Source organism: Balaenoptera physalus, assembly GCF_965194825.1.
Source record: "Balaenoptera physalus genome assembly, chromosome: 1".
Lineage (NCBI taxonomy): Eukaryota > Metazoa > Chordata > Mammalia > Artiodactyla > Balaenopteridae > Balaenoptera > Balaenoptera physalus.
In genome coordinates this window covers 76,928,669-76,954,386 of record NC_138882.1, presented here as the reverse complement: position 1 = coordinate 76,954,386, position 25,718 = coordinate 76,928,669, and the positions used below count along the sequence as shown (strand labels likewise).

General features: G+C 40.0%; 1 protein-coding gene across 4 annotated transcripts; it reads left to right on the top strand.

The window, feature by feature from the left end:
- The first annotated feature begins 298 nt into the window (after positions 1 to 298).
- Positions 299 to 25,506, top strand: HSD17B7 (hydroxysteroid 17-beta dehydrogenase 7). 4 transcript variants are annotated; one of them, XM_082477657.1, is made up of 9 exons: positions 311 to 538; positions 2,400 to 2,603; positions 5,835 to 5,927; positions 7,018 to 7,132; positions 12,309 to 12,503; positions 15,790 to 15,894; positions 16,819 to 16,875; positions 20,694 to 20,792; positions 23,824 to 25,506. In XM_082477657.1, exons 1-9 carry the CDS (start codon positions 504 to 506, stop codon positions 23,827 to 23,829), a joined length of 909 nt encoding a protein of 302 aa, XP_082333783.1. In that variant the 5' UTR covers positions 311 to 503; the 3' UTR covers positions 23,830 to 25,506. The 4 variants fall into 4 exon arrangements, 3 of the variants coding, with proteins under 3 accessions (XP_082333783.1, XP_082333782.1, XP_082333784.1); XM_082477656.1 differs by having other exon boundaries at positions 318 to 538; positions 23,820 to 25,506; XM_082477658.1 differs by lacking the exon at positions 311 to 538 and adding an exon at positions 732 to 899 and having other exon boundaries at positions 23,820 to 25,506.
- Positions 25,507 to 25,718: the final 212 nt, after the last annotated feature.

Below are 25,718 nucleotides of genomic sequence, written 5' to 3'. Positions count from 1 at the left end.
CTTCAGTTCCTAGATTCAAACCTTTCCTCTAAAATAAGGAGCTCTGGTGCAAATATCCTGCGGTCTTCCTACAGTGAAGCGCCAATCGGAGGCGGAGGACCCTCTGTATGCCACGAAGCCCGTACCCCAACGCTCTGCTGGGAGTACAGCCCAAGCAAGACAAACGCCTTGCGCCACCAGCGCGCGCAGGGTCTGGGGCGGGACACCTGCTCCGCCGAGGGGCGGGGAGAGCCCGGATTGGCTTGGGCCTTGTGCGACATGCGGCTCCGCCCCTCGGCCTATCTCACTCCATCCCCGCCCCGGCGCCGCGAGCGGAAGGCGGGCTGCGATGGAGGAGGGGCCCGGCGCGAAGTAGATGACGCAAAAGGGAGGCGGGGCCCCGCCGGGCCCTGATTGAAGGGCTGGGGGCGCGGCCGGGGCGGGGATACGGGTCAAAGTATAATACTTGTGAGAAGCCTTGCGCGGTACCTGCTTCAGGGTGCGTGGTGATAGGGTGCGTGACCATGCGGAAAGTGGTTTTGATCACCGGGGCGAGCAGGTGAGGGCTCCATCGCGATCCTGGCGGCGGCGGGGCGGGGGTCCGAGGGAGCAGGAAGTACCGGGCCAGGACGACCTGCCGCCGACCGACACCGGGAGCTCCCGTCGCTGACCCTGCCTCGGTGGGGACTATGGCCGAGATCCTGGCCCGGTCTTCCTTGGGTCCCCCACTGCGCGAGGTACCGGACTTGGCCCAGTGAGGGGCTCAGTAACTGGTGCTTTGAATTAAACATGACAGCGGAAGGAAAACTAGAGCGCCACTAAGAGATGAGTGTCTCAGTGACGATTCTGTCAGTATCCAGGGAAAGGGCGCTTCCCACGCAGACCTCGCCTCCTTCCCGTCTTTGACTTTCTCATCACTGGTAATTTAATCGTGACTAGGTCGCCATATTTTGTATTCCAGCTGTTTTTTCTGTGCTAGACCTCTGGCCCTAGGTAAATTTTAGCGTCCATGAGCGTTAGAACACTGGGGGGAACAATCTCATTCCATGTAACACAGTGCTAGACGCCTAGTATATATACTCTTCAGAAACTCAGAGAAAAGCAACTTTTTCCTGTTAAGGCATGGAAGGAGTGCAAGTAACCATGTTGCCAATGCCAGGGTTGGGCATTTGGATTCAGCCTCTTCTAGTGTGTTTTACTTCTCATTTGCAATTAAGTGAACTGTGTGGAGGATGAAAGTAACCAAACCATTTTTCTAATTGTTGCATTTAGAGTTTTGCGGGGATTAAGACTGAGGATATGTTAAATGTCATTTAAAATTAGTTCACTTTCAGTTATCTGGCCATGTCCATGTTAATTAAGCCAAACCTGGCAGGTGTCTGTAATGGGCAGAATTTTAGCGTGCCCTCACCTGAGTAACTTTAACAACTGGTTCGGTGCTTCCTATGTGGAAGTTGCTTAAATAAGTCAGACTTGATTTTGTGTGTTTGTTTCTTTTACAAATACTGTGATACGTGCAATTGTATAGTTATAGTAAAGGCCTGTTCTCAAGTGGGGATGAATAAACACTATATTTGATGCTCAGGTTACTGATGGTACTAGGCTCTTTGCCTGGAATCAGCTTAAGTCTTGGAAGAAAACCCATTTACTCAGGTTTTCATTGTTATCAGCCAACCTGGTCTGAATGCTGTCGCCATTATGTGGTTTCACAATGCTCTTTCTGAAGGAGGTCATTTATCTTTGACACTTGTACTCATCCTTGCTTCTCTCTCCTGGTACCCATCTTATATGTCCCATTCCTATCTTCTACTTAATCATGTTGAGTTCTTTCTCTTCCTGTTGGTTATTCAATCGTAGTAGTTGAGAGGGACTTGTATCTCCTGCCATGTTACTTATACCTTTCCTTGAAAGATTCATCCATTCCTTATCAGGAATTTCTGGTGCTCCTGATGGTGGTCATGATACCAACAGATAGTAGAGCCCTTGCCCTTGAGGAACTTAGACAGCAGAGTAAAACATGCACACCAGAAAACACTAATAAGATGTTCTTTTCCACATTTGCTGGTGATGTACTGAATCACTTTCATGAGTGTCATGATCAGTGTAAAATGAAAACCACTGGCAGGATAAACTGTGTCTTAAAAGAAATGCTAAAGGAGAACTCTGATTTGCAGTCGAGTTATTTGGGTCATCGAGCTTTTGCAGAATGAAAGAAACACAAACGGGACAGCGTCCTGAGCCAGTGACTATTAGAGTTGAAGGGTTCCCCCTTCTTTACATAATTTTTGAATTCTTTCTGTCTACCTGGGCTCCTGGTTGGGGCTCAAGTTGACAAAATCAGTCTTCTGAGCCAGGGAGAAATGCTTCTATTTGGCACCATCTCATTTAATGCATATTCTGTATCTGAATTGTCCTTTCAGTGGCGTTGGCCTAGCCCTCTGCAGGAGGTTGCTGGAGGAAGACCATGAGCTTCACCTGTGCTTGGCGTGCAGGAACATGAGCAAAGCGGAAGCCGTCCGCACTGCTCTGCTGGCCTCCCACCCCACCGCCGAGGTCTCCACCGTGCAGGTGGATGTCAGCAGCCTGCCGTCAGTGTTCCAGGCCTCCAAAGAGCTCAAGCAAAGGTATGCCTCTTGTGGATGGCTTTTCTCTCATGTGATTGTGCAACACAACAGCTAATAGAATAAGAGAGGATAGGAAAACCTAAAAAAGAAATAGGTGCAATATAAAAAGAAGTTATGCTGAGGAAGTCTGTATAGAGTGACCCGTTATTGCCTTACCTCAGTACCAAAATTTCATTCTCAGTCATAATCATGACCATTCCATGAAGATTAATTTATCAGTGTATTTTGACATGTGGTCAGTTGTGAAGCCTTATGTTAGTGTAACTCCTTTGATGTTTGAATGCATTTTTTTGCATCTTTCCTTCACATAAGAACTTCATTAAGTGGTAGGGCAGGTACTGACAAGTGAAGAAACTTCCCCAGGCCACTAAAAATTTGTTCATACCTGGACAGTAATTGGCATGTAATAAACATTTGATAAATATTTAGTATATGAAGGGATAGTGTCCTTGGATGTATAAATTCCCGGAAAGTGTGTACAATAAATTGCATATGGGTGCACAATGCATTTTTCTGGAGAGAGAGGGCATGCTTTTTATTAAATTCTACGAGGAATTTATGATCAAAAAGTCAAGAACCCTGCACTAGTCCATGCTGAGTCCTAGCAATATCTGGAATAATTAAATTTAATCAGTCATTTAATTTAATCAATAAATTATTAATTACATTTTTGTAATTGAGGCCGTCACAAAGCAAGAGCTGCTTTATTTCCTTGGACAATAAAATGAACTTCAGTATACATAAGGAAGGCCTTCTTGGTTAAAGCGTTGGCTGAAGAATAATAGTTTGCATTTTATATATGTTTATTGATAGCAATTTGCATTACCCTGTTCCACATGTACAAGTTACAAAGTGAAACTGGTTTACTTCGCCACAGTTTTCCCTGCAGCCTTAGCCCTTTGTAAATGAGGGTTTGCTCTCCTCTACTGCTGAGCTCCTAGAATTTTCTGTCATATTATCTTTCTGAAAACTGAGCTTTTCTAGGTTTCACATCTACTTTTCCATAACTTGTCTCCAAGTCTGTGAAACTGTACAGTCAGTGTCCTTACTGATTTAAAAACCCTAAAGTCGGGAGAGCAGTTATGAGTTTCAAGTTGTGTTTGGAGCCTTTCTATCCCCAAACCTTCTCAGCCAGTTGGCTCGCTCATCCTGTTTTGTATAGATTTAGTTATTTCCTTATTTAGCACAATAGAACCTTCATCCTCAGTTAGTCGTAGCCCATTTCAGTACAGTTTTGAGATTTCAAGTTGCAACATTCATAGTACTGACTATTCTCAGCTGCCTTCAAAGGCTCAGGATAGGTTATCACAGTTTTAGTAATTTAGTATTTAGTAAGATATTTAGTAATTCGACCCAAACATAAGGGGGAAGGCTGTGGGGAAGAAGGCAGCACTAAGACGATGCGTTGTCCCAGCTGCCTATCAGCATTTAAGTGCAGCGTTGATGTATTTATTTAATCCTCAAAACAGCTCTCTTTGAGGTGGGTGATATTATCCGAATTTAGGAAATGATGGTTGTAGTGATACTGACAAATTTGGGAATATGTGACAGTGTCCAGATAGATCTCTTGCTTATACGAAGGATGTCTTGCACTTAATGGCCCAGATGGATATCTTCAACTATGGACCTAAATTTAGAGGCGAAGAGAGCTTGAGAAGGGCCCTTTCCAGTTGGCTGAAGCAGCACCATTCCTGATGCTGGTCTTTCCACCTGTGATACTCTGTTCTATTAGATATGTGCCGCTGAAAACTGATAAGGAATAGTGGTTCCGTTTTATCCAGAATAGAGCAATTGTGTCAGTCATTTAAGCTTTCAAGGGTACTATGCCATTTTACTGCAGCCAGACCTGAATTTGGAAATTTGCCATTTCCACTTTTTGCTAAACATTCCCTCTCCATTCCCAGCGAGATTTGTTAGTATACTTAGATGAAAGTTTGCAAATTAGATAGCTGGACCCGTACTGTCTTTGTGACTCTTACATGGATAACCTGATGGTATCAGTATGAGCAATTTAAACAGTCAGTTTATAATTAGAGCCATGCGGCTGTTGATTACTTATAGGATGATCAGGAAATGTCGTGTGTGGTGTGTATTGGTAACCATGTATGATCCTGAGGTACCAGCATTAGTAGCTGTGGCCCGTGTTGTCCTGGGTTATATGGAGGACATGGAGACAGTGTGGTGCACAGAATTCTAGGCGACATTTTGAATATTCATGGTGTCTGTAAGTATTATGAGCACAGGCTCTACTTACCTTGAACCTAGTTCAAAAAGAATACACTTAGGGGCTTCCCTGGTGGCGCAGTGGTTGAGAATCCACCTGCCAATGCAGGGGACACGGGTTCGAGCCCTGGTCTGGGAAGATCCCACATGCCGCGGAGCAACTGGGCCTGTGAGCCACAACTACTGAGCCTGCGCGTCTGGAGCCTGTGCTCCGCAACAAGAGAGGCCTCGATAGTGAGAGGCCCGCGCACCGCGATGAAGAGTGGCCTCCGCTTGCCGCAACTAGAGAAAGCCCTCGCACAGAAACGAAGACCCAACACTGCCATAAATATATAAATAAATAAATAAATTTATAAAAAAAAAAAAAGAATACACTTAGATCAAGGTTTATGTTGGTGAAAAAGGCTTCGCAAGTCAGCATTTCACACGTGTCCTGGAGGGAGCCTATCGGGAGTACCTTACCCCCATTCAGCTTCTATAATCTCACTGTATTCTTGTGAGCTTTCATCATTTTATGACACAGAGCACCTGGCCATGAACAAGGAGAGGTTTCCACATGGATCTAATGCTCTAGTGGATATCTTGGCATTCAGATTCCAGCACTGATGGATCAGATTATATAGATTTTACTTGTCAATGAAAGAAGATGTGAATAAAAAAAAAAAAAACACACAAAAAACTTTCTAAGACCAGAAGGAGAGTGTGTTTAATAGAAAGTTGCTTCAGTGCCTTGTTGGGAGGACTAAGCTGGAAGGAGTATTGATCAGAGAAGATTTGACTTCAGAGCCCGTTATAGCTCTCCAAATTCTGTTTGAAGCCCCCATCAAAAAAAAAGAATACTCAAATACTTACCATGGCTAAAGAAAAACTGTTGAGAAAGTAATACTGATGCTTTAGCTTGCTATGGCCATCTTTTTGGTTCAGAAAGTACTTCTGTCCTTCATAGGCCTTCTTTATTCTAGTTGCTCAAAGAGATAACTAACAATCTTTTCTTGGTCTTACTTGCAGGTTTCAGAGATTTGACTATGTATATCTAAATGCTGGGATCATGCCTAATCCACAGCTAAATATCAAAGCACTTTTCTGTGGCCTCTTTTCAAGGTAATTTCCATCTTCTAGGTGAACTGATTGGAAGGAAGGTGTTTATTACTTTGCCTAGTTTTGCCCTCAGTAGGATAACTTGAGGAGAGGAGGGGGTGTTGAGAAGAATGAAGACAGAAAGGGCGTGTTTCAGCCATGTCATGAAAGGAGGTTTCGTCTTTGTGAGGAATGTTGCAAGTCATGATTCTTATTGTGTTCTTGGTCCCCAGGACATTCTGAGTGGTTGGACGTTTTGGCAGGTCAATTTTGGTCTGCCTGACTGTGTCTGTTAGCAAGAACATTTCAGAACTAGGCAGAGTTGTCAGTGAGACTCTAATACCCAGGAAGGCAACTTTAGAAGCATTTCTCAGCTGTATGTCCAGTGCCCTGACCAGTAGGCTGGGGAAATGTACAGACCTAAATACCTTCCTGGGAGATTCTCAATATGCATGATTATAGTGGCTTCCAAAAATGTTTAACCACAACCTACAGTAAGAAATAAATCTTATTTTGTGACCCAGGGTACTTATTCATAAATAGATATTACTCTTACTGCATGCTATTTCCTATACTGCTACTTTTGTTTTACTTCTCTGCCATTAAACACACGCAGGCCTACACACAAAATTCCATGCTGGTCTTGACCTACGACATAGATCTCACAGCAAATCAATTAGTATATTCGATGCTTCAAGAATTCCTGATAATAAAACAGCCTGTTTAACTTTGTTCAGCAGTTAAACGTCAGTGTTCAGGGGAAGACTTTTTCTTCTTGGCGTAGCTATTATTCCCCCAGGGCAGTTGACTTGTAACCTGATTTGGAAAGAGGTGACGAGAGTTTTTGCAGCAGGTTTTTGAGAGACTCAGGTTCCTATTGGTAGTATGAGCTATAACTATGTAAGTCCTTCTGTGAATTGGGGCAAGAAAGCATTTTTGCATTTGATTTAGTATTCATGATAACCCACTCTGAGAAATAGGTATTTTTGTTCCTGTTATTACAGAATCAAGGAAAATGTAGTTTTGGGGTGGGGGAAGGCAGGAGGGGGTGTCTGTTTAGTATCTTCAGTTAAAAAGCTTTAAAAAGTCATGCAATTGTCTTCTGCTGTTTCAGAAAAGCGATTCATATATTCTCCACAGCTGAAGGAGTGCTGACCCAGAGTGAAAAGATTACTGCCGATGGCCTCCAGGAGGTGTTTGAAACCAATGTCTTTGGCCACTTTATCCTGGTAAAAAGGCTTTGGGCTTAATAAGCCAACACTTAGTGCTGTGATCCTAAACACTTGCACAGATAGATCACAGTGCTGTTTTGTTAAGCTCATTAGTTTATGGCTAGCATTAAATCTTTGAGTATTTAAATAAGGTGATCACTCTACTCTTTGAAGACATTGCTTAAAGCAGCCTACTGGTATATTTTTTCTTTTGACATCAGCTTTAGAGATCGGAGAGAAAGTAAGGTATAAACACACAAGCACCTTCAGAAACAATGTACAGAACTGAGAAAGTGCACCAGTACTGTTCTAAATGGTCTTTGAAACTGGGCTTTGCATCAGATAGGATGGGGTGACAGGGAAGCCATTATTAAACAGTACTTCATGGTTAATCTTTTACTATCTTGATTTGTGATTTTTTTAAGCATCCAGTCTGGTGTCTTACAGTTTCAGGCAACTATAAAGTTGAGCGAGGAATGTGTAACTTGTCTAGGTTGTTCTGTGCTTTTGCCTCAGGTTTAATCTCACAGGACAGCTTTAATAGCTAGATTAAGTAATGGCCAGATCTGTTGCCAGTTGCTTTTAATTCCTTGTTGCTAGAAGAACTCCTTCTAATGCGGGGTTTGCTTGCATAGAACTTGTATCTCTGACACTTTTATATTCATGATCACTTTTTTCACCTTAAACCTAATTTCCCTCAAAATTGAACCTCCTTGAGGAGTAGCCTGTATACACATAATTTAAGATATACATAAACATTGGAATATTGTGAAACCACTAAAAGAAATAAATATTTTGCACTTACATGGGATAGCCTCTAGTATTTCATAATTGAGAAGAAATAGCAGGTTGCAATATGTATAGTGTGATCTCATTTGTATAAACAAACAGAAAAATATATATCTTTACACATTGTATATACATGTATATACTATTTCTAGAATGATACAGATGAAATTGGGAACAGTGGATACCTTTGAACTGGGGTGCCAGAGCATCAGGGATGAGTGGGAGATTCATGTGTCATTCTAGATCCTTTAGAATGAAACATGAATCTTAAAAAAAAAAAATATGTGGTATTACCTTCTCAATGACAAAAGTTAAAATATAGTTCAGGATGGGATTGAATTCTTATATGGTCATGTTTTATAACTCTACAAGGATTCATTATTTAATATGTCCTTTATCTTTTCATTATCCTCTCCTCTTTCTTTGCCCTCTTTTCAAATTACTAAATTAATTGGCAATGATAGAGGGTAAGTTAATTGTTACTGTTAATAGTCTGTTAATTTTTTGATGAATCTATTGTTTAAAAAATTAAGTTGTTAAGGAAGTCTAGTATTGGGGTAATCCAGGTTGGGGGAATGGCAGAGGAGAGTTGTGGCCAAAGGCACAGTTATTATAGGTGTCCTTGTGACATGACTTATCCTCGTGTATCCTTATATAGGTAGGCCTGTCAGCAGGGGTTTTGGGATTGATTTATCAAATAAAATGATAGGAAGGTTTATGATGCCTTCCACTCTCTCCAAATTAGTTATAGGAATCTTACAACTTTTTATGGATCACAAACTTGGATTCTATGTCCAGATGTAAATGCTTTATATAAATGGATCCATCCCCAGTTTGATTACAAATGACCAAACTTTTAGGGCTGTTAAAAGAGTAGAGAGAATTTCTGTAAAGTTCCAGGCACAGTGCAGTATTACAGTTGTGGAACCAGGTAACTGATTTAATCTCATGTTCATGAGTTCTCTTGATTGTGTTTGATGTAAATGTTCATTGCACATCTGGAAGCTTTCCTAGATTTTTCTTTAATAAAAGTTTTAGGATAATTTTAGATTTATAGAATTATTGCAAAGAGAGTTCCTGCATACACTATGCCCAGTTTCCTCTATTATTGACATCTTACATTAGTATGGTAGATTTGTCACAATTAGTGAACCAATATTGGTACATTGCTATTAATGAAAGTCCATACCTTATGCAGAACTCTTTAATTTTGTGTGATGTCCCTTTTCAGTTCTAGCACCCCTTCAAGGATACCACGTTACATTTAATAGTCAAATCTCCTTAGGCTCTTCTTGGTTGTGATAGTTTCTCACACTTTCCTTGTTTTTGAAGACCTTGACAGTTTTGGGATTACTGCTCAGGTATTTGTGCATGGTCCCTTGATTGGGATTTGTCTGTTTTCCTCATGGTTAGATTTGAGAAAATGTGTTTTTAGGAAGAAGACCACAGAGATGGAGTGCCATTCTCATCACATCCAATCAAAATGTTTTATCCGTATTGATGTTTTTTTTTTAACATCTTTATTGGAGTATAATTGCTTTACAGTGTTGTGTTACTTTCTGCTGTATAACAAAGTGAATCAGCTATATGCATACGTATATCCCCATATCCCCTCCCTCTTGCGTCTCCCTCCCACCCCTCTAGGTGGTCGCAAAGCACCGAGCTGATCTCCCTGTGTTATGCAGCTGCTTCCCACTAGCTAGCTATTTTACATTTGGTAGTGTATATATGTCAGTGCTACTCTCTCACTTTGTCCCAGCTTCCCCTTCCCCTTCCCCGTGTCCTCAAGTCCATTCTCTACATCTGCATCTTTATTCCTGTCCTGCCCTTAGGTTCATCAGAACCTTTTTTTTTTTTTTAAGATTCCATATATATGTGTTAGCATATAGTATTTGTTTTTCTCTTTCTGACTTACTTCACTCTGTATGACAGACTCTAGGTATACTGATGTTCTTTTTGATCCCCTGACTTGAATCAGTGTTTGTCAGGTTTTTCCACTATTAAGTTACTTGTTTCTTTCTCCCTTTACATACTGTACTCTTTGGAAGAGAGTTACTGTGTGTAGCCCACACTTAAGGGGTTGTGCTTAACCTCCTTAAGAGTAGAGTAGCTATATGAATTACTTGGAATTTTTCTGCAAGGGAGATTTGTCTATTCTCCTCCACTTAAATCTTTATTCAATCACTTATTTATTGGCCTATTATTCCTCAGTAAAACTGAAAAAAATCATTTGTTATATCCATTCAGATTCATGGATATATATTTTCTCCTTTGTATTATAAATACTACTTTATTTTCTTGCTCAAATTATTTTAGTTTGGGCCATTGGGAGCTCTTTCAGTTGGAACCTCTATATCTTTTTTTAAAATTTATTTATTTATTAAAAATTTTATTGAAGTACAGTTGATTTACAATGTTGTGTTAGTTTCAGGTGTACAGCAAAGTGATTCAGTTATACGTACATGTATGTGTGTGTATATATATACACACACACATATCTTTTTTTTTCAGATTCTTTTCCCATATAGATTATTACAAAATATTGAGTATAGTTCCCTGTGCTATACTTGTTGGTTATCTATTTTTTATATGGTAGTGTGTATATGTTATTCCCAAATTCCTAATTTATCCCTCCCCCCGACCTTTCCTCTTTGGTAACCATAAGTTTGTTTTCTATGTCTGTGAGTCTGTTTCATAAATAAGTTCATTTGTACCATTTTTTTAGATTTCACATATAAGTGATGTCATATGATATTTGTCTTTCTCTGACTTACTTCACTTAGTATGATAGGTCCATCCATGTTGCTGCAAATGGTATTATTTCATTCTTTTTTATGGCTGAGTAATATTCCATTGTGGTATATATATATATATATATATATATATATATATATATATATACACATACATACATACATAAACACACACACACACACATACCACATCTTCTTTATCCATTTATCTGTCGATGGACATTTAGATTGCTTCCATGTCTTGGGTATTGTTAATAGTACTTCAATGAACATTGGGGTGCATGTATCTTTTTGCAGTATGGTTTTCTCCAGATGCCCAAGAGTGGGATTGCAGGATCATATGTTAGCTCTATTTTTAGTAGAGCTCCTCCATACTGTTCTCCATAGTGGCTGTACCAGTTTACAGTCCCATCAACAGTGTAGGAGGGTTCCCTTTTCTCCACACCCTCCCCAGCATTTATTATTTGTAGTCTGGTATGAGGTGACACCTCTTCGTAGTTTTGATTTGCATTTCTCTCATAATTAGCGATGTTGAGCATCTTTTCATGTGCCTCTTGGCCATCTGTATGTCTTCTTTGGAGAAATGTCTATTTAGATCTTCTGCCCATTTTTTGACTGGGTTGTTTGTTTTTTTTGATATTGAGCTGTATGAGCTGTTTGTATATTTTGGAAATTAATCCCTTTTTGGTTGCATCATTTGCAAATATTTTCTCCCATTCTGTAGGTTGTATTTTTGTTTTGTTTACGGTTTCCTTTGCTGTGCAAAAGCTTTTAAGTTTAGTTAGGTCTCATTTGTTTATTTTTGTTTTCATTTTCATTAGGAGGTGGATCCAAAAAGATATTGCTGCAATTTATGTCAAAGAATGTTCTGCCTATGTTTTCCTCTAGGAGTTTTATACTATCTGGTCTTACATTTAGGTCTTTAATCCACTTTGAGTTTATTTTTGTGTATGGTGTTAGAGAATGTTCTAATTTCATTCTTTTACATGTAGCTGTCCAGTTTTCCCCTCACCACTTATTGAAGAGACTGTCTTTTCTCCATTGTATATTCTTGCCTCCTTTGTCGTAGATTAATTGACCATAGCTGCGTGGGTTTATTTCTAGGCTTTCTGTCCTGTGGAACCTCTATATCTTTGACATACCCTCATCATTATGGCTTTCTGGTTTTGTTTTGAGCACATCCTTTCTGGCACCACATGATGTTTAAGACTCATGTATTTCCTATCCCAGTCTTAGAATCAGCCATTTTCCTAAGGAGATCTGTTTCCTTTTATTGGAGAATGGTATTAGAAACCAAGGTCTGGGTGCTTATTGCTGTTGAGATAGTATTTGCTTCTAGGCTCTCTCAGCTAACAGAGCAAGGATGTATCTATGTGCATACTAACCCATGTATGTGTAAATATCTGTAAATATTTTGTATGTAACCATCTGAATTTTTATTAAGCTAATCACGAGTTCACACTGATGTCTCTGACTCTAATCCCTTACCACATAGATCAGTCTAGTTTCCTTCTCTTGCGTACCTGTGTCCCACTCTACCAATGACATACCTGTTCAATTCTAGTGTACATTTATATTGGTTTCAAAATTGTTATCTTGTACTCCCCCAGTATATTTTGATACATTTTTTGTTTCTTTTATTCCTCATTCAGATTCGGGAACTGGAATCTCTCCTGTGTCATAGTGACAGTCCGTCTCAGCTCATCTGGACATCATCTCGTAATGCAGTGAAATCTAATTTCAGCCTTGAGGACATCCAGCACAGCAAAGGCCAGGAGCCCTACAGCTCTTCCAAATATGCTATTGACCTTCTGAGTGTGGCTTTGAACAGGAACTTCAACCAGCGGGTGAGGCCTGTCTCAGTGCTATGGAAATGGCAGGGCAGTGATTTCTGAACTACCATTGATTTCCTAGTAAGATGGCTGGCTTTCTATTAACTATTGTAGTTTAGAAGATGAAATATTGTTTCTTGAGCAGGATTGCTATGAGGACAAGATAAGACATGAGGAAGACTGATAGTTGGTGTATAGGAAAGTTTTAGGGCCGAGATAATTAGCTCCTGACCTTTTAGGTATATGGGGGTTCACTCACCATTCCATAGCTCTTCAAGAGTTATATTTTATATAACAGAATGATACTACTAACAATGTCAATAGTTACTGTTAAGCATTTGCTATGTTTTAGGTGCTGTCCTTTTTATCTACGTATGTCATTTAATACCTTTCCCATCATAGTGAGGTAGGTCTGAGTATTCCCATTTTCATATGAGGACACGAAAGTTTGGAGCCCTTAAGTCATTTGCCCAGAAGTCACGCAGCTAGTAAAGGGTAGAGCTCAGAGTTGAGCCCACGGCTAACTTCATAGCTTGGATTCTTCCCACTAAGCCATGCTGCCACCAGTGTTTATTATATCTGATGTTATAGGACAGTTGGTACTTAGAAAGCCTTCTGGAGAGTAGTGACCTTTGGTGAGGCTGGAGCTCTGTCTCTGTGAGGACCTGGGTTTTGAGAGCAGCTGTTGTCAGTCATGCTGGCTCCTTGTGGCCCCTGTGGTCTGGAACTTAGTGCTTCTTTGTGTGTCTCTCTTGCCCAGGTCCAAAATCTTAACTGGAAATCTCCAGTCTTTCCCATGGGCATTTTCCTTTGTTTGCTTTGACTGCGTTTTTTGAGTGTGGCACTGGGAAGAAATTTAATTCCACTAATATTTACAAAAGACTGACCATTTTTAGGGTACTGGCTGAGGCTTAGAATCGAGGAGGAAGGAAAAATAAAAAGATAATGCAGAAACTATCTGCCCGTGTTCTTTGATCACGCTTTCGGTACAGCAATCTAAGCCTTACGGTAATGGTCTAGACCTGGTTGATTCTGCAATGGAGACCATCATCAGGTGGAATTCTCACTTCTGAGAACTGGCTCTTAGAATCAAGCCTCTTAGTGAAGAGGGTGGTATAAAAGTAGAAGCTATGAGCATATTCTCTAGAAGTGCATTTGAATCCTTGCTTTGTCACCAGCTTTGTAAACTTGGACAAATTATTTAATGTCCTTGTACTTCAGTTTCGTTATCTGAGAAACAGGGATAATAATAGTGCCTGCCTCATAGATTTGTTGGGAGGCTTGAATGATGGGATTGGTATGAAGCAGTCGCAGCCATGCTTTGTGCTCAGAATGTGTGTGTGTATATGTGTGTGTGTGCGTGTGTGCATGTGTCTGCACACATGTGGGTGTGAATGGGTGGGAGGGTGTGTGCTTACGTGCACGCATACATGTATGAGTGTGCCTATCCACATGCACATGTGTGGGTTTTTTGGGTGTGTGCAGATGTATATGAATGTGATTGTATATGTGGTATGTGTGCTTGGGTATGGGTGTCTGTGGTCACGTGGTCTGCACCTGTGTGTGCATGTGCTTATGTGTGTTTGTGTGTTGACTGTTCTTCTTCTTCTTGTTATTATTTGAGCTCAGTGTGTTGGTCCAGTTTTGAGCCTCCTCCTGAGATTTCTTGAGATGTTTAAAAACTTGTCACAACTGCTTGTCCTCTGGAAACTCCCTTTTAGGGGTCAGGTCAGAGTGGATTAGCTTCTCTTTTCATAATAAGCTCTGGGATTTTGCTTGTCTCAATTGTCAAATAAGTTTTGGGATTTCATCTTTTACAGAAAAGGGAGATTTAGCTAATGCTGCCGCCTCCTAAAATCTGTGTGATTGTTTTGCAGCCTGTGATTTTTCTCCGTGGCTTTTATGAATAGAGAAGTAGCTAATAAAGCACTACCTCCCTTTGAAGGCTTGTCTGACTGGAAATGTTGTGAGGTCTGTACAAGCTACCTGCAAAACTAACCATCCATGAATGACCCCTCACACAGGCCTTGTGGAAGTACCCAGGGTCGTCCCACTCATTCCCTAGGATTAAACATGTGGGGTGACTGTAGTCTTGGATAAGACAGCCTCCTTGCTTGTTTCTTTTGTTGCTTAATGTCAGAAAGTTGTATGTGTTGGAAGCCCTGGATTTTAGTTCACAGATGTCTTCATTTAGGGCTGAAAAGGCCCTATCTGTTCCTGGCTAGTTCCCAGAATAAGAAATTTTCCTTAGCTATCTTTGGGGCAAAATATTCTTGGGGAGAATTTTTGGTCTCTAAGACTCCTGACTTTTTTCAGGGGACTGTTGGTAAATCAGGGGGACTCTCGGGGGCTGGATTATCCGTGTCAGGCGCCTCCAGGCCCTTGCGGCACTGAATAAAGGAAGAAGACCTTCCAGCTTTTGATGCTCAGGGTGTTTTCCGTCCCCTGAACTGACTGTGCTACACTGGCATTTTCTATTTTTGTTTAAAAGAAAAATAATAAGATTAAAAGTACTAAAAATAGGAATTAAAATGGTCAACATCAAAATAAGGTAAAATGCAGTGAAAATTAAACCAAATAAACTAGTAAAACAAATCCCAGTGCTCCAAGGATTACTAAAGACCACCCAGGGCCTCTTCTATTACTAATATGTGCCGTATGTTAACTGGGGCTCTCTTTATAGAACAGATCTTTCTAAAATGATGAGTCCTGGGCTAAGAACCTGATTTAGAGATCTTCAGTTGGAGGAGGTCTTTGTGGAACCACACACAGCCCTCATTCCTCTCAGATGCCAGGAGCTCCCAATTCAAGCTAGAGATATGGACCTTATATACCTGCGAGGAAACAGAGACACAGTTGAGGTTTAGTTGTCTGTATTTACTAGATCAGAAACTTCTTGCAGGCAAAGACTTTACTGTGTATGTCTTTTTTTATCTTAACTGCTTATTTTGATTAGTCAACTGATCTTCAATTAAGCCAATAACGTGGAAAACTCAGGTAACCGGGTCCTGCTTTTCTCGTCCAGCTTCAAGCTTGGTTATTCTTTGTTCTCTAAGTTTCTTGAGAGTAGAGACTTTATCTTACTATTTTTTGCATCCTGAGTGCCTCTCATAGTGAGTTCTCAGTACGTGATTCTTAAACTGAAATGGTCTACCCAGCTTCAAGGACAACTTAGAGCATAAATCCTTGATGCCCTGGCTTGCTGGCTCATTTGTGTATCTCCTTTTTTAACTAACTAGCACATAAGTGACTCAAAGTATATTGAATTAAAATTAATTGCTACCCCTCTCTGTGTTCCCAGGGTCTGTATTCCAGTGTGGCGTGCCCAGGTACGGTGCTGACCAATTTGACATATGGAATTATGCCTCCCTTTGTGTGGACGTTGATCATGCCAATCATATGGCTGGTAAGTGATGAATACTTCTTGTCTTAGTTTACTTAAGCTGTTCGAGTTGGAACCAAAAAGTTGTGTTTCAGGGTTGGGGAATAAGAAATTGAATCTGAAGGTGGCAGAATTCCATTTCACTCAAGGGTTTTGACGTTACTTAGTATGTAATCTCTGCTTCATACTACCTGATATTCCGACTGTACCACCATCTGAGTGTCCACTTTTCTTTAAGGGAATGTTTCTTTGATCATGCACCATAGATCCCAAGAGTTCTATGATTATATAATTTTGGGAAACCTGTGTTCACATATTATTGAGACATATATTACGTCTCAATAATATGTTATATACGTCTCAGAGACATATTAATACGTCTTTTGTTACCCGAACGTTATTGACTGGAGACGTTTCAATATTCATTTACATAACAAATCGCCAGCAACAGGCATTAGTTTCTGCTAAAATCCCCTGGTCGATAACGAGTTAAACGATATCAAACTGGATTTCTCTGAGCTTTTAATGTAGCCAGATGCATTAAAAGTTCCCCAAAAGTGTATGATTGTGCATTGTATGATCATAGAATCATGTTTTTGCTTGTTTGTTTTGTATTTTGAGCATCTTGCAGGACCAGTGTCCTCCAGCACACATTAGAAAATGTTGCTTTTAGGAAATGTCCCTCCCTTGTAGAGCTCGGGAAAAAATATCCCTCCATTATAGCAGGCAGAGAAAAAAGATGAGAAGGAAATACGGCTTCATGTTAAAAGTGGTTGATTGGAGTAATGGAGATTAAGTGATACTTCTTATTTAGATTTCTTTATTTTTTGAAACTTAAAAAAATGCCCTATAATAAGAAATGCAGGTTGTCTTTTTTTAATATTTAAATGAATAATGCTTTTGTGACTCTAAACCACCACGAAATGACTCTGGTTTTCTTTTTCTTAGTTACGCTTTTTTGCAAATGCTTTCACGTTGACACCATACAATGGAACAGAAGTACTGGTATGTTACTAGAGTTTTAATAGATTGTATTCACTTTGCAGATGTAGACTGTAAGTTCACTGGCTTAGAAACAATCTTAACAGAAAAGATGATAAGAGAACAAGCTCTGAATAATCAAGGTCCTGTTTAGGACTAAGTTCTGAGCGTTAGGAGTGAACTTTGAAAGTTTAGTATGTTTCATGGCACTGGGTACCATGGTTGTGGGGGCAGCACTTCTGTAGAAGCAAACTACATGAGCAGCCGGAGGAGAGCACGGCGTGGAATACTGCAGCGGCAGGCAAAGCGAGGCGGTGGCTGGGCAGTCAGTGTGAGATTTCCTGTGGAGAAGGTGTGTTCCATGGGTCAAGAGTAGAGGCAACGAGGTCCAGCTCCATTTCCTTATGGGAAGATTCTCTTTTCTCTGTTAATAGTCGAGAATCGAGTTGTTACTTTATTAGAAAACAAGTTCGTTTCCTTAAATCACACATGGGTGGATTGCATGTGTTTCCTCATCAATGGCAGACATGACTAACGGATCATATACTCTGTTCTGTTTACATAAATGATGTCTCTGAGCGTTTTTCAACTCAAGGCCCAAAGACATCCACTACTAATGGATCAGAATCATCATACAAGATGAAATTTATTTGTCCTCTGTGCTTTACACCATCTGGTTGAAATTCTGTTGTATTAAAGTCAGTTCTGTGTGTGTGTGTGTGTGTGTGTCTGCCTCACTCCACTTAGCTCCCTCAGGATTTTTGCTAGGCATCTTGAAAACCTGAGAGCCTAGCACTGTAGCGCTCATACTTAACAGATTCTTAAATCATAGCTGAATTGAAATTAAGGCAAACGTTATGGGAATTGACTTGGCACTCTTCTTTTGGTAAACATTGCAGAAACAAATGCATTTATTTTTTTTTATTTTAATTAATTAATTTATTTTTGGCTGTGTTGGGTCTCCGTTGCTGTGCGCAGGCTCTCTCCAGCTGCGGTGAGCAGGGGCTACCCTTCACTGCGGTGCACCGGCTTCTCAGTGGGATGGCTTCCCTCGTTGCAGAGCACGGGCTCCAGATGCGCGGGCTTCAGTAGTCGTGGCTCATGGGCTCAGCAGTTGTGGCTCGTAGGCTCTAGAGTGCAGGCTCAGTAGTTGTGGTGCACGGGCCCAGCCTCTCCGCGGCACGTGGGATCCTCCCGGACCAGCGCTCGAACCCGCGTCCCCCACACCGGCAGGCAGATTCTCAACCTCTGCACCACCAGGGAAGGCCCAAATGCATTTATTGTAGAGACACAAACACAGTAGAAGCAAGTACTTTTAAACTAATTTTAATTCTTTCTTAATGTATATGTCAAACTATTTAAGATAATGAATAGTCCTTTAGGGTACTCATTCCGCACATTTATGTCCCTGAAAATCAAGTCTAGAGGTCAAGTATATATTGAGTGTCGGCGGTGTGGAAATAGAAGTCAAAATCTAGTTAGAAGTCAAAATAGTTAGAAGTTACTAAGGAGCTTAGAGTCATGTTTAGAAAAAAAGAATGAATAGAGAAAACAGACAAGGAAGTAAGACATTCTGTCATCTGGTGGCAAGTACTGTAGGAATAAACAGAAAGGAGGGTCACAGTGGGGCTGGACTAGCTGGAGGAGGCTTTGCTTGCCGAGTCGGGCTTAATCCGGGCTCTGAAGGATAGGTTGGATTTGGATGAGATGAGCAGCATGACCCCGGTGTCACAGTTTAAAAAGTTTGTTGTGACCCTGCTGTAATTTCCTTCAGTGTGGATGGGTAGGATGTAATTACCACTTAGCGATGGTTAAATATGCTGGTGGATACAGATGAGGGTTTGAGCACACCACGTGTGTAGCAAGAAGCTCTTCAATCTTTGGATAAGTTTTATCTCCTTAAATGGTTTGAACCTGAGTGGCCTAAAGCACAGTGGTTAAGAATGTGCTATATATAATTATATTACTATAGAATTATAGTAATTCTGTTCAAATTCCATTTCTCCAGTTTCTGGCTGTGAACCCTTGGGCACATTTTTTTCACTCATCTAAGCCTTTTTACTATTAACTATAAAATAGGAATTATAGGAGTAAATGAGAGAAGGCTTACTGTAAAGGATTCTGTGTATTTCAGCATTTAAGATTTTAAAGAAGACCATCTTAATGAAAAAAGTATAGTTCTGGCATGTGAACTGACAGATCAATGAAACAGAATAGAAAGTTGAGAATAGGCCCGTAGCATACAGGGATTTGATATATGATAATGATGGCCTTCCAAAACAATGGGGAAAAGATGGTTTATTCAGAAAATAATAGAATAGAATCTTTTCTTCATACCTTACAGTCAAATAAAATTCTAGGTAAGTTAAAAGATTTATCCATAAAAATTAAAATATATAGTTACTAGAAAAAAATACGGGGGTGGGGGCACTCAGATCCTACAAGCTGCTTGGTGCTGCCAAAAAAAAAAAACAAAAATGGGGAAATTATAAAATAATTTAAGAGTGTGGAGGCTTAGCTACTCCCAGTAACCATAAAAGAAAAGACTGAAAATTTTGATTAAATAAAAGTAAAAAAATTTTACATGACTAAAATTCTCACTACACATATACTCGAAAGAGTAACCACAAAATGGAAGAAAAACACCTGCTACTCATACCATAGATAAAGGGTTACATTTTCTTAATATTTAAGGAGCTTCAGCAAATCAAGAAAAACAACCTATTGGAACAATAGGCAAAGGACATGAACAGAGAGTTTTGAAACTGTTTTAATCATATGAAAAGATGCCTAATCCTACTCCTACTAAGAGAAATGCGAATTAAAACTATAATGAAAAACTGTTTTTCAACTCTGATTAGCAAAGATTAGAACGTTTGATAATGTACTATATTGGCAGGGGTCTAGGGAAATAAGCACTCTTCTACATTGCTGGGGGGAGAGTAGACTGATATAGCCTCTATCAAGGACTCTTTTGACAAGATCATTCAAAATAATAAACACACATACCCTTAACCCAGCAATTCCACCTTTGATATTTATCTTATAGATGTACTCAAACTTATATGGAATGATGTATTCATCATTCATCACAGTGAGGTTTGTAATAGCCAAAACTGGAAAGAACCTCTAGGTCTATCAGTTGAAAACTGATTACATAAGGTATGGCACATCCATGAAATGGAATACTGCGCTACTTTAAAAGAGAATAAAATTTTCATATACTGATTTGAAAGTATCTCCAAGGCCTGTTCAAGTGAAAAATGCAAAGTGTGGAGTAGTGTGTATATCTTGCTTCCATTTGCATAAGAGAAATGGATAAATATGTTTTTAAGCAAATAGATATTCTTAGAAGAATATACAAAACGCTAGCATGAGTGTTTGCTTCCAGAGAGGAGAACTGGGTGGCTAGAAAATTGGGGAGGAAGACCTTTTACCATGTACATCTTTTGAAAGTTGTACGTGTGTGTGCTTATCTATTCATAAAGTATCACATCAGTGACCCATACTTTACTGTGGCGTGAGCTGAGTATCCACTCTGAATAAGCTCAAGTTCACATGCCATGAACTTTAATTTGGGGATTAAGAGAAGAGACAGCTAAAATATGGTTTCTTGCTTTAAATAAAATTTTCAAAGTATGCTATTAAGCAGGCTGCCCTGCTGTCTTCCTTCGAATTATAGTAGCGGTTCATGAAGGCATCACAATTAGCTGCTGCTGTTCAGGGGGACTTTGAGAATTTGTTTGGGGCTCTGTAAAGTGCTGATTGTGATTGTACATCCCCTCCAGCCTCACTCACCTTGGGCAGAAGAGAAGAATCATTGACACCCTCTTCTTTTCCAGGTCTGGCTTTTCCACCAAAAGCCCGAGTCTCTCAATCCTCTGGTGAAATATCTGAGTGCCACCACTGGCTTTGGAAGCAATTACGTAACGTCCAAAAAGGTAAATGTTTCCTTTGTTTCACTGAAGAGGTTGCTGCTGGGCTCCTGACCAGCCCTACCAGCTGCCCAGCTTCTCTCTCCTGGGGCTCCCGTCTCCGCTCGCTGGCATCCCATGGGCCTGGTTCCATTTCTTTCTGCTCTCTCCTGCCTCTCAGCCATGGCACACCTTCTCTCCACCTAAACTGCTCTTCCCCTTCTTCTTTCTACTGATTCATTTCTACTGTTTATCCTTAAGATCACAGCTTTCATGTGACCTTTTACATCAGGTCAGGTGCTTTCATGCTAGGCTTTTTTGACCTCTTATGCCAGTTCTGTGTAGTATTCATTCAGTAGCGGGCTCCCTTGTCCTAGGATAAGCTCCTTGAGGAGGGGGGGATTGCACCCCCTTTCCTAGCATGTTCCCTTGCACATGGCAGGTGCTCAAGAAATGTGTCACAAGTTGCATGAAATATAAAGCATCTTTCTGAGTGAAGTTAGCTTCCCTTTGAGTGTTCAGTTCCACTTATGACAACTATTAGCTTTCATAGACTGGTGTTTTGAAGAGGTACAGGATGGAGTTTGGAAAAAAAAAATGAATGCTGTGTTTTGTAGACTCTGTGTAACCTAAAATGAAATTAAACATAGTTACAGGGGACTTCCCTGGTGGCCCAGTGGTTAAGACTCAGCACTCCCAATGCAGGGGGGCCCAGGTTCGATCCCTGGTCAGGGAACTAGATCTCGCATGCCACAACTAAGAATGATCCCGCATGCTGCACCTAAAGATCCCACACGCGGCAATGAAGATCCTGTCTGCTGCAACCAAGACCCGGCACAGCCAGATAAATAAATAATAAAAATAAACATAGTTACATATTAGAAAAATGAAAAAAATTTTATTTTGACCCTGTAAGGATTAATTTTATTGGTTTTTTTTTTTTTTTTTTTTTGGCTGCATTGGGTCTTCATTGCTGTGCGCGGGCTTTTTCTAGTTGCGGCACTTGGGCTTTCTCTAGTTGCGGCGAGCGGGGTCTACTCTTCACTGCAGTGCACGGGCTTCTTATTGTGGTGACTTCTCTTGTTGCGGAGCACGGGCTTCAGGTGCGTGGGCCTCAGTAGCTGTGGCTCACGGGCTCTAGAGCACAAGCTCAGTAGTTGTGGCGCACGGGCTTAGTTGCTTTGAGGCATGTGGGATCTTCCCGGACCAGGGCTCGAACCTGTGTCCCTCGCATTGGTAGGTGGATTGGTAAGTGGATTCTTAACCAGTGCGCCACCAGGGAAGTCCTAATTTTGTTGTATTTTTGTCATGAGTAAGGTTTACTTTAGCCTCTCATTTTTCACTGCCTGGCTTATTGTGAGGAAGAATCAGCATAAAATAAAATTAGATTGAAGCAAATAAGTTAGCTAAGTCAGAGTCAAAATTGTCAGTGATCTTGTCTTTGTCAGTAGCTTGAGGTCTAAGGGGAACCAGGCTCTCTGCTTCCCGTGGTATATGTTTACTGAAAATGAACCTATGAACCTCCAGTGTTTTCCAAAATACCTTTTGTGGGATAGTTCCTTGAGAAGATTTGCAGAAAGCAGTTTGTCAGCCAAGTAAGTTTGAAAAATGCTTCATATTATATTTCCCTCTTTCAGAGATATGCACAATGCACATTAGCCCAGTAAAGGCTTTGAGAAGTTGATACAGTTAAGAAATAAGCGTGACATGTTTCATCCTGCTGTTTGCAAGCTGTTCTTGACTGTACGACTTTTTCTTTTCTCTTTAAATTTTACATAATGCTTAACAACATCCCAAAGAACACACTTTGGGAACTCTATTGTAAACTAATGAGCTTACTTTTAGGCCCTCAGAATTTGTTTGAACTTACTATCTACTGATCTCGAAGGAATGATTGGTTTACCAAGGGGAGAAAACGTTTAATTCTATAAACCAAAGTATTTTATTAGCATTTCATGGAAATGCATTGCAGAATATGTTGTAACCTTTGATTAATTTTGGGAAGTCAGCTCTCTGCTCTGTTTAAAGGTTGGGTTGAACTAAAGAGAGCTATAATGTCTCTTCCGGTTACAACATGAAAAAACACTAATATGATTGAATGAATATAAATATTTTTTCCAAAATGTTATAAAGTTTTCTTTCATTTTTTAGCCTTTTAGCTTTATGAAGAAAGAGCCTTTTTTTTTTTTTTTTAAGTTTAGGCTCTGTGTTGACTTGGAAAGAGATAACACTTTATAGGGGCTGAAAGTTTGCTTTTACATACAGTGTGTAAGTTAAAATTAGATTTTCTGCATAAAACAGAAGAATGTAAAATAATAGTGGATTAAACAAGATAAAAGCTTAGGTTTCTCGCGTGTAAAGCAGTTTGGAGAGGCAACCTTAGGCTGGCCTGGCAGCTCTGCAAATTGTCAGGTACCCAGGTTCCTTCTGTCATCCCTGAGGTGTGGCCCTCATACTTATAGCTCTGGGGAGCAGCATGGAAGAAGGGAGAAAGAAAGGGGTGCCCCATTCCTTTTAAAGAGAGTCCTGGGTAGGTACCACACAACACTTCCACTTAATCTCATTGGCCAGAACATAGTCACCTGGTACCACTAACTTCAGTGAAGGCTGGAAATGTAGTCTTTCATCTGCAGGGCAGTGAGTTCAGCTAAGATCAGGGCTCTTTTACTAAAGAAGGTGGATATTAAGTAAGTAGCAGTTGGAATTTTTAAAAAAATTTCTTGATTTTCCTCTTTTGGCCTTTTTTATATCACAGATGTTTGGTGTCTTGTGTTACTAGGTACACAGCGGTTAGGGGAGACAACAAAGCTCAGCTCTTTGAGTCTTGCTATTTAAGGGAAGCATCAGCAGGCTTGGTGAGTGATGGAGTTTGGATGGAGAGTTAATGTGTCCTAAGGATTCCTAACATTCCTCACATGGCTGCCACCGCAGCCCATTCCAACTGGCCCTATTTTGGATTCTCTTACCTGTGTTATTTAAATGGCTCCCTTTTATTTAAATACTATTCATTTCATTTTTTCTTCGTAGTCATCCCTATCTTTGTTTCTTTTCCAGATAGACCTAGATGAAGACACTGCTGAAAAATTTTACCAAAACTTACTGGAACTGGAAAAGGATATTAGGGTCACCATTCAAAAAACCAAAAACCAGAGCTGAAAATGGTGCTCTCTGAGCACCATTTTCATGCCTTCTGCGGATTCTGGAGCACGTGGGTTTCTGCTGAGTTGGATGATGTGCATTTGTGGTAAACTGTGAGCTCTGATTGTCTCTTTGTTTCAGAATTACCTCTATGACTGTGCATATGTTTGTGCACGTGAGAAAAAGATGGATAAAATATCATATGTTCTTAAGAATGGTGTTATATCAGAATTGTGCTAGTCACAATTTGTTTATTCTGCGAACTGGAGCCCCAGCTACACTTCATGGGATGAGGTGTAGACTTGAATAATCATGACACAGACACACACTGGTTCTCCTTTTCACCTGCCCCAGCAGGAGGAAATACTGCCCATTCTCTGAGTGACCATCTTAGCCTTGTTCCTTTCAAGTAGTTTTCCTGGGTCTTGTATCTTATTTCTTCTTCCATATACTGCTTTTACCAATCCTAATACAGATGCCCATGTAATTAATCATAGTAACAAAAGTATATGTATTTGGGCCACTGGAATTATTTTTTTCTTATTTTAAAAACGTCTTTTATTGAGATTGATTTAGTCCATGTTAATAGTGGGCCTGACCTTTAACACAATTTGCAAATTTGTTTATTACTGACCCACTCGTTTTCATGACATTTTAGTGGATGTAATCTTGCAGCAAAAATGATTTATTCAGATTGTTTCAATGAAATTTTCCAATTGAATAATTACTGGTGGAATGTCTCCTGGTATCAGTAGTGGTCGAAAGTGGTTAGGACTTAGTTTGCATGATATGAAGACAAAATGCTAAGATGCCTAGATGTTTCAACCAACACCTGTAATATAATAGAGTTACAGTTTGAATGAGTTAATGTGAAAAATTATATGTAAATATAATTTCTTTACATTTTAAAGTATGGATTTTTGGTTATACTTTAAGTTTGTTGCTAAAGATATTTTTAATAACGATAAACATATGTGAAAATGAGGGCTGAACACTCCACTGTCTTCAAGAAAGAAGGGTAAAGTTGGAGAGCTGAAAGCAGAGCTGGTTTCTGATCTTCTGTTCACTCGCTGTTAATTGGGATGAAGGACTTTATTATGGATCTCAAACTCTTCATCTGTGAAGGAATTATCTTTCTGCTTCCTCTGGTCATGGGTATGAAGTGAGCATTAAATGCAATGATATATGTGAATGACTAAAGAGCATCTTTTGAGAATGATGACTACAAAGTTTTTATTAGAGATTAATAAGCCAGAGTGTCATAGTTGAAATATTACTGTGTAAGGCACTGAGTGACCACGTCTCATCTGACTGAGAGTTGGTTCTGTTTCCCGAATGTTTTGTTTTAAATTGAAGTACAGTTGACTTAGTGTTTCAGATGTACAGCAAAGTGATTCAGTTATTTATATATATGTATATTTCAGATTCTATTTCATTATAGGTATTACAAGATATTGAATATAGTTCCCTGTGCCATACAGTAGTTCCTTGTTTTTTGTTTTACACATAGTAGCATGTATCTGTTAATCCCAAACTCCTAATTTATCTCCCACAGCCCTGCTATCCCCTTTGGTAACCATAAACATGTTTTCTTTGTCTGTGAGTCTATTTGTTTTATAAATAAGTTCATTTGTATCATATTTTTAGAATCCATGTATAAGTGATATCGTGTGATATTTGTCTTTCTGTCTGACTTACTTCACTTAGTATAATAATCCCTGGGTCCATCCACGTTGGTGCAAATGGCATTATTTCATTCTTTTTTATGGCTGAGTAGTATTCCATTGTATATTGTATGTGTGTGTGTGTGTGTCT

Excerpts from the sequence above, each read along its gene's own strand:
- HSD17B7 (XM_082477656.1), top strand. The coding sequence starts at position 504 with ATGCGGAAAGTGGTTTTGATCACCGGGGCGAGCAG. Across the intron at positions 539-2,399 it reads TTGATCACCGGGGCGAGCAG|TGGCGTTGGCCTAGCCCTCT; the intron begins GTGAGGGCTCCA and ends TTGTCCTTTCAG. Across the intron at positions 12,504-15,789 it reads ACAGGAACTTCAACCAGCGG|GGTCTGTATTCCAGTGTGGC; the intron begins GTGAGGCCTGTC and ends CTGTGTTCCCAG.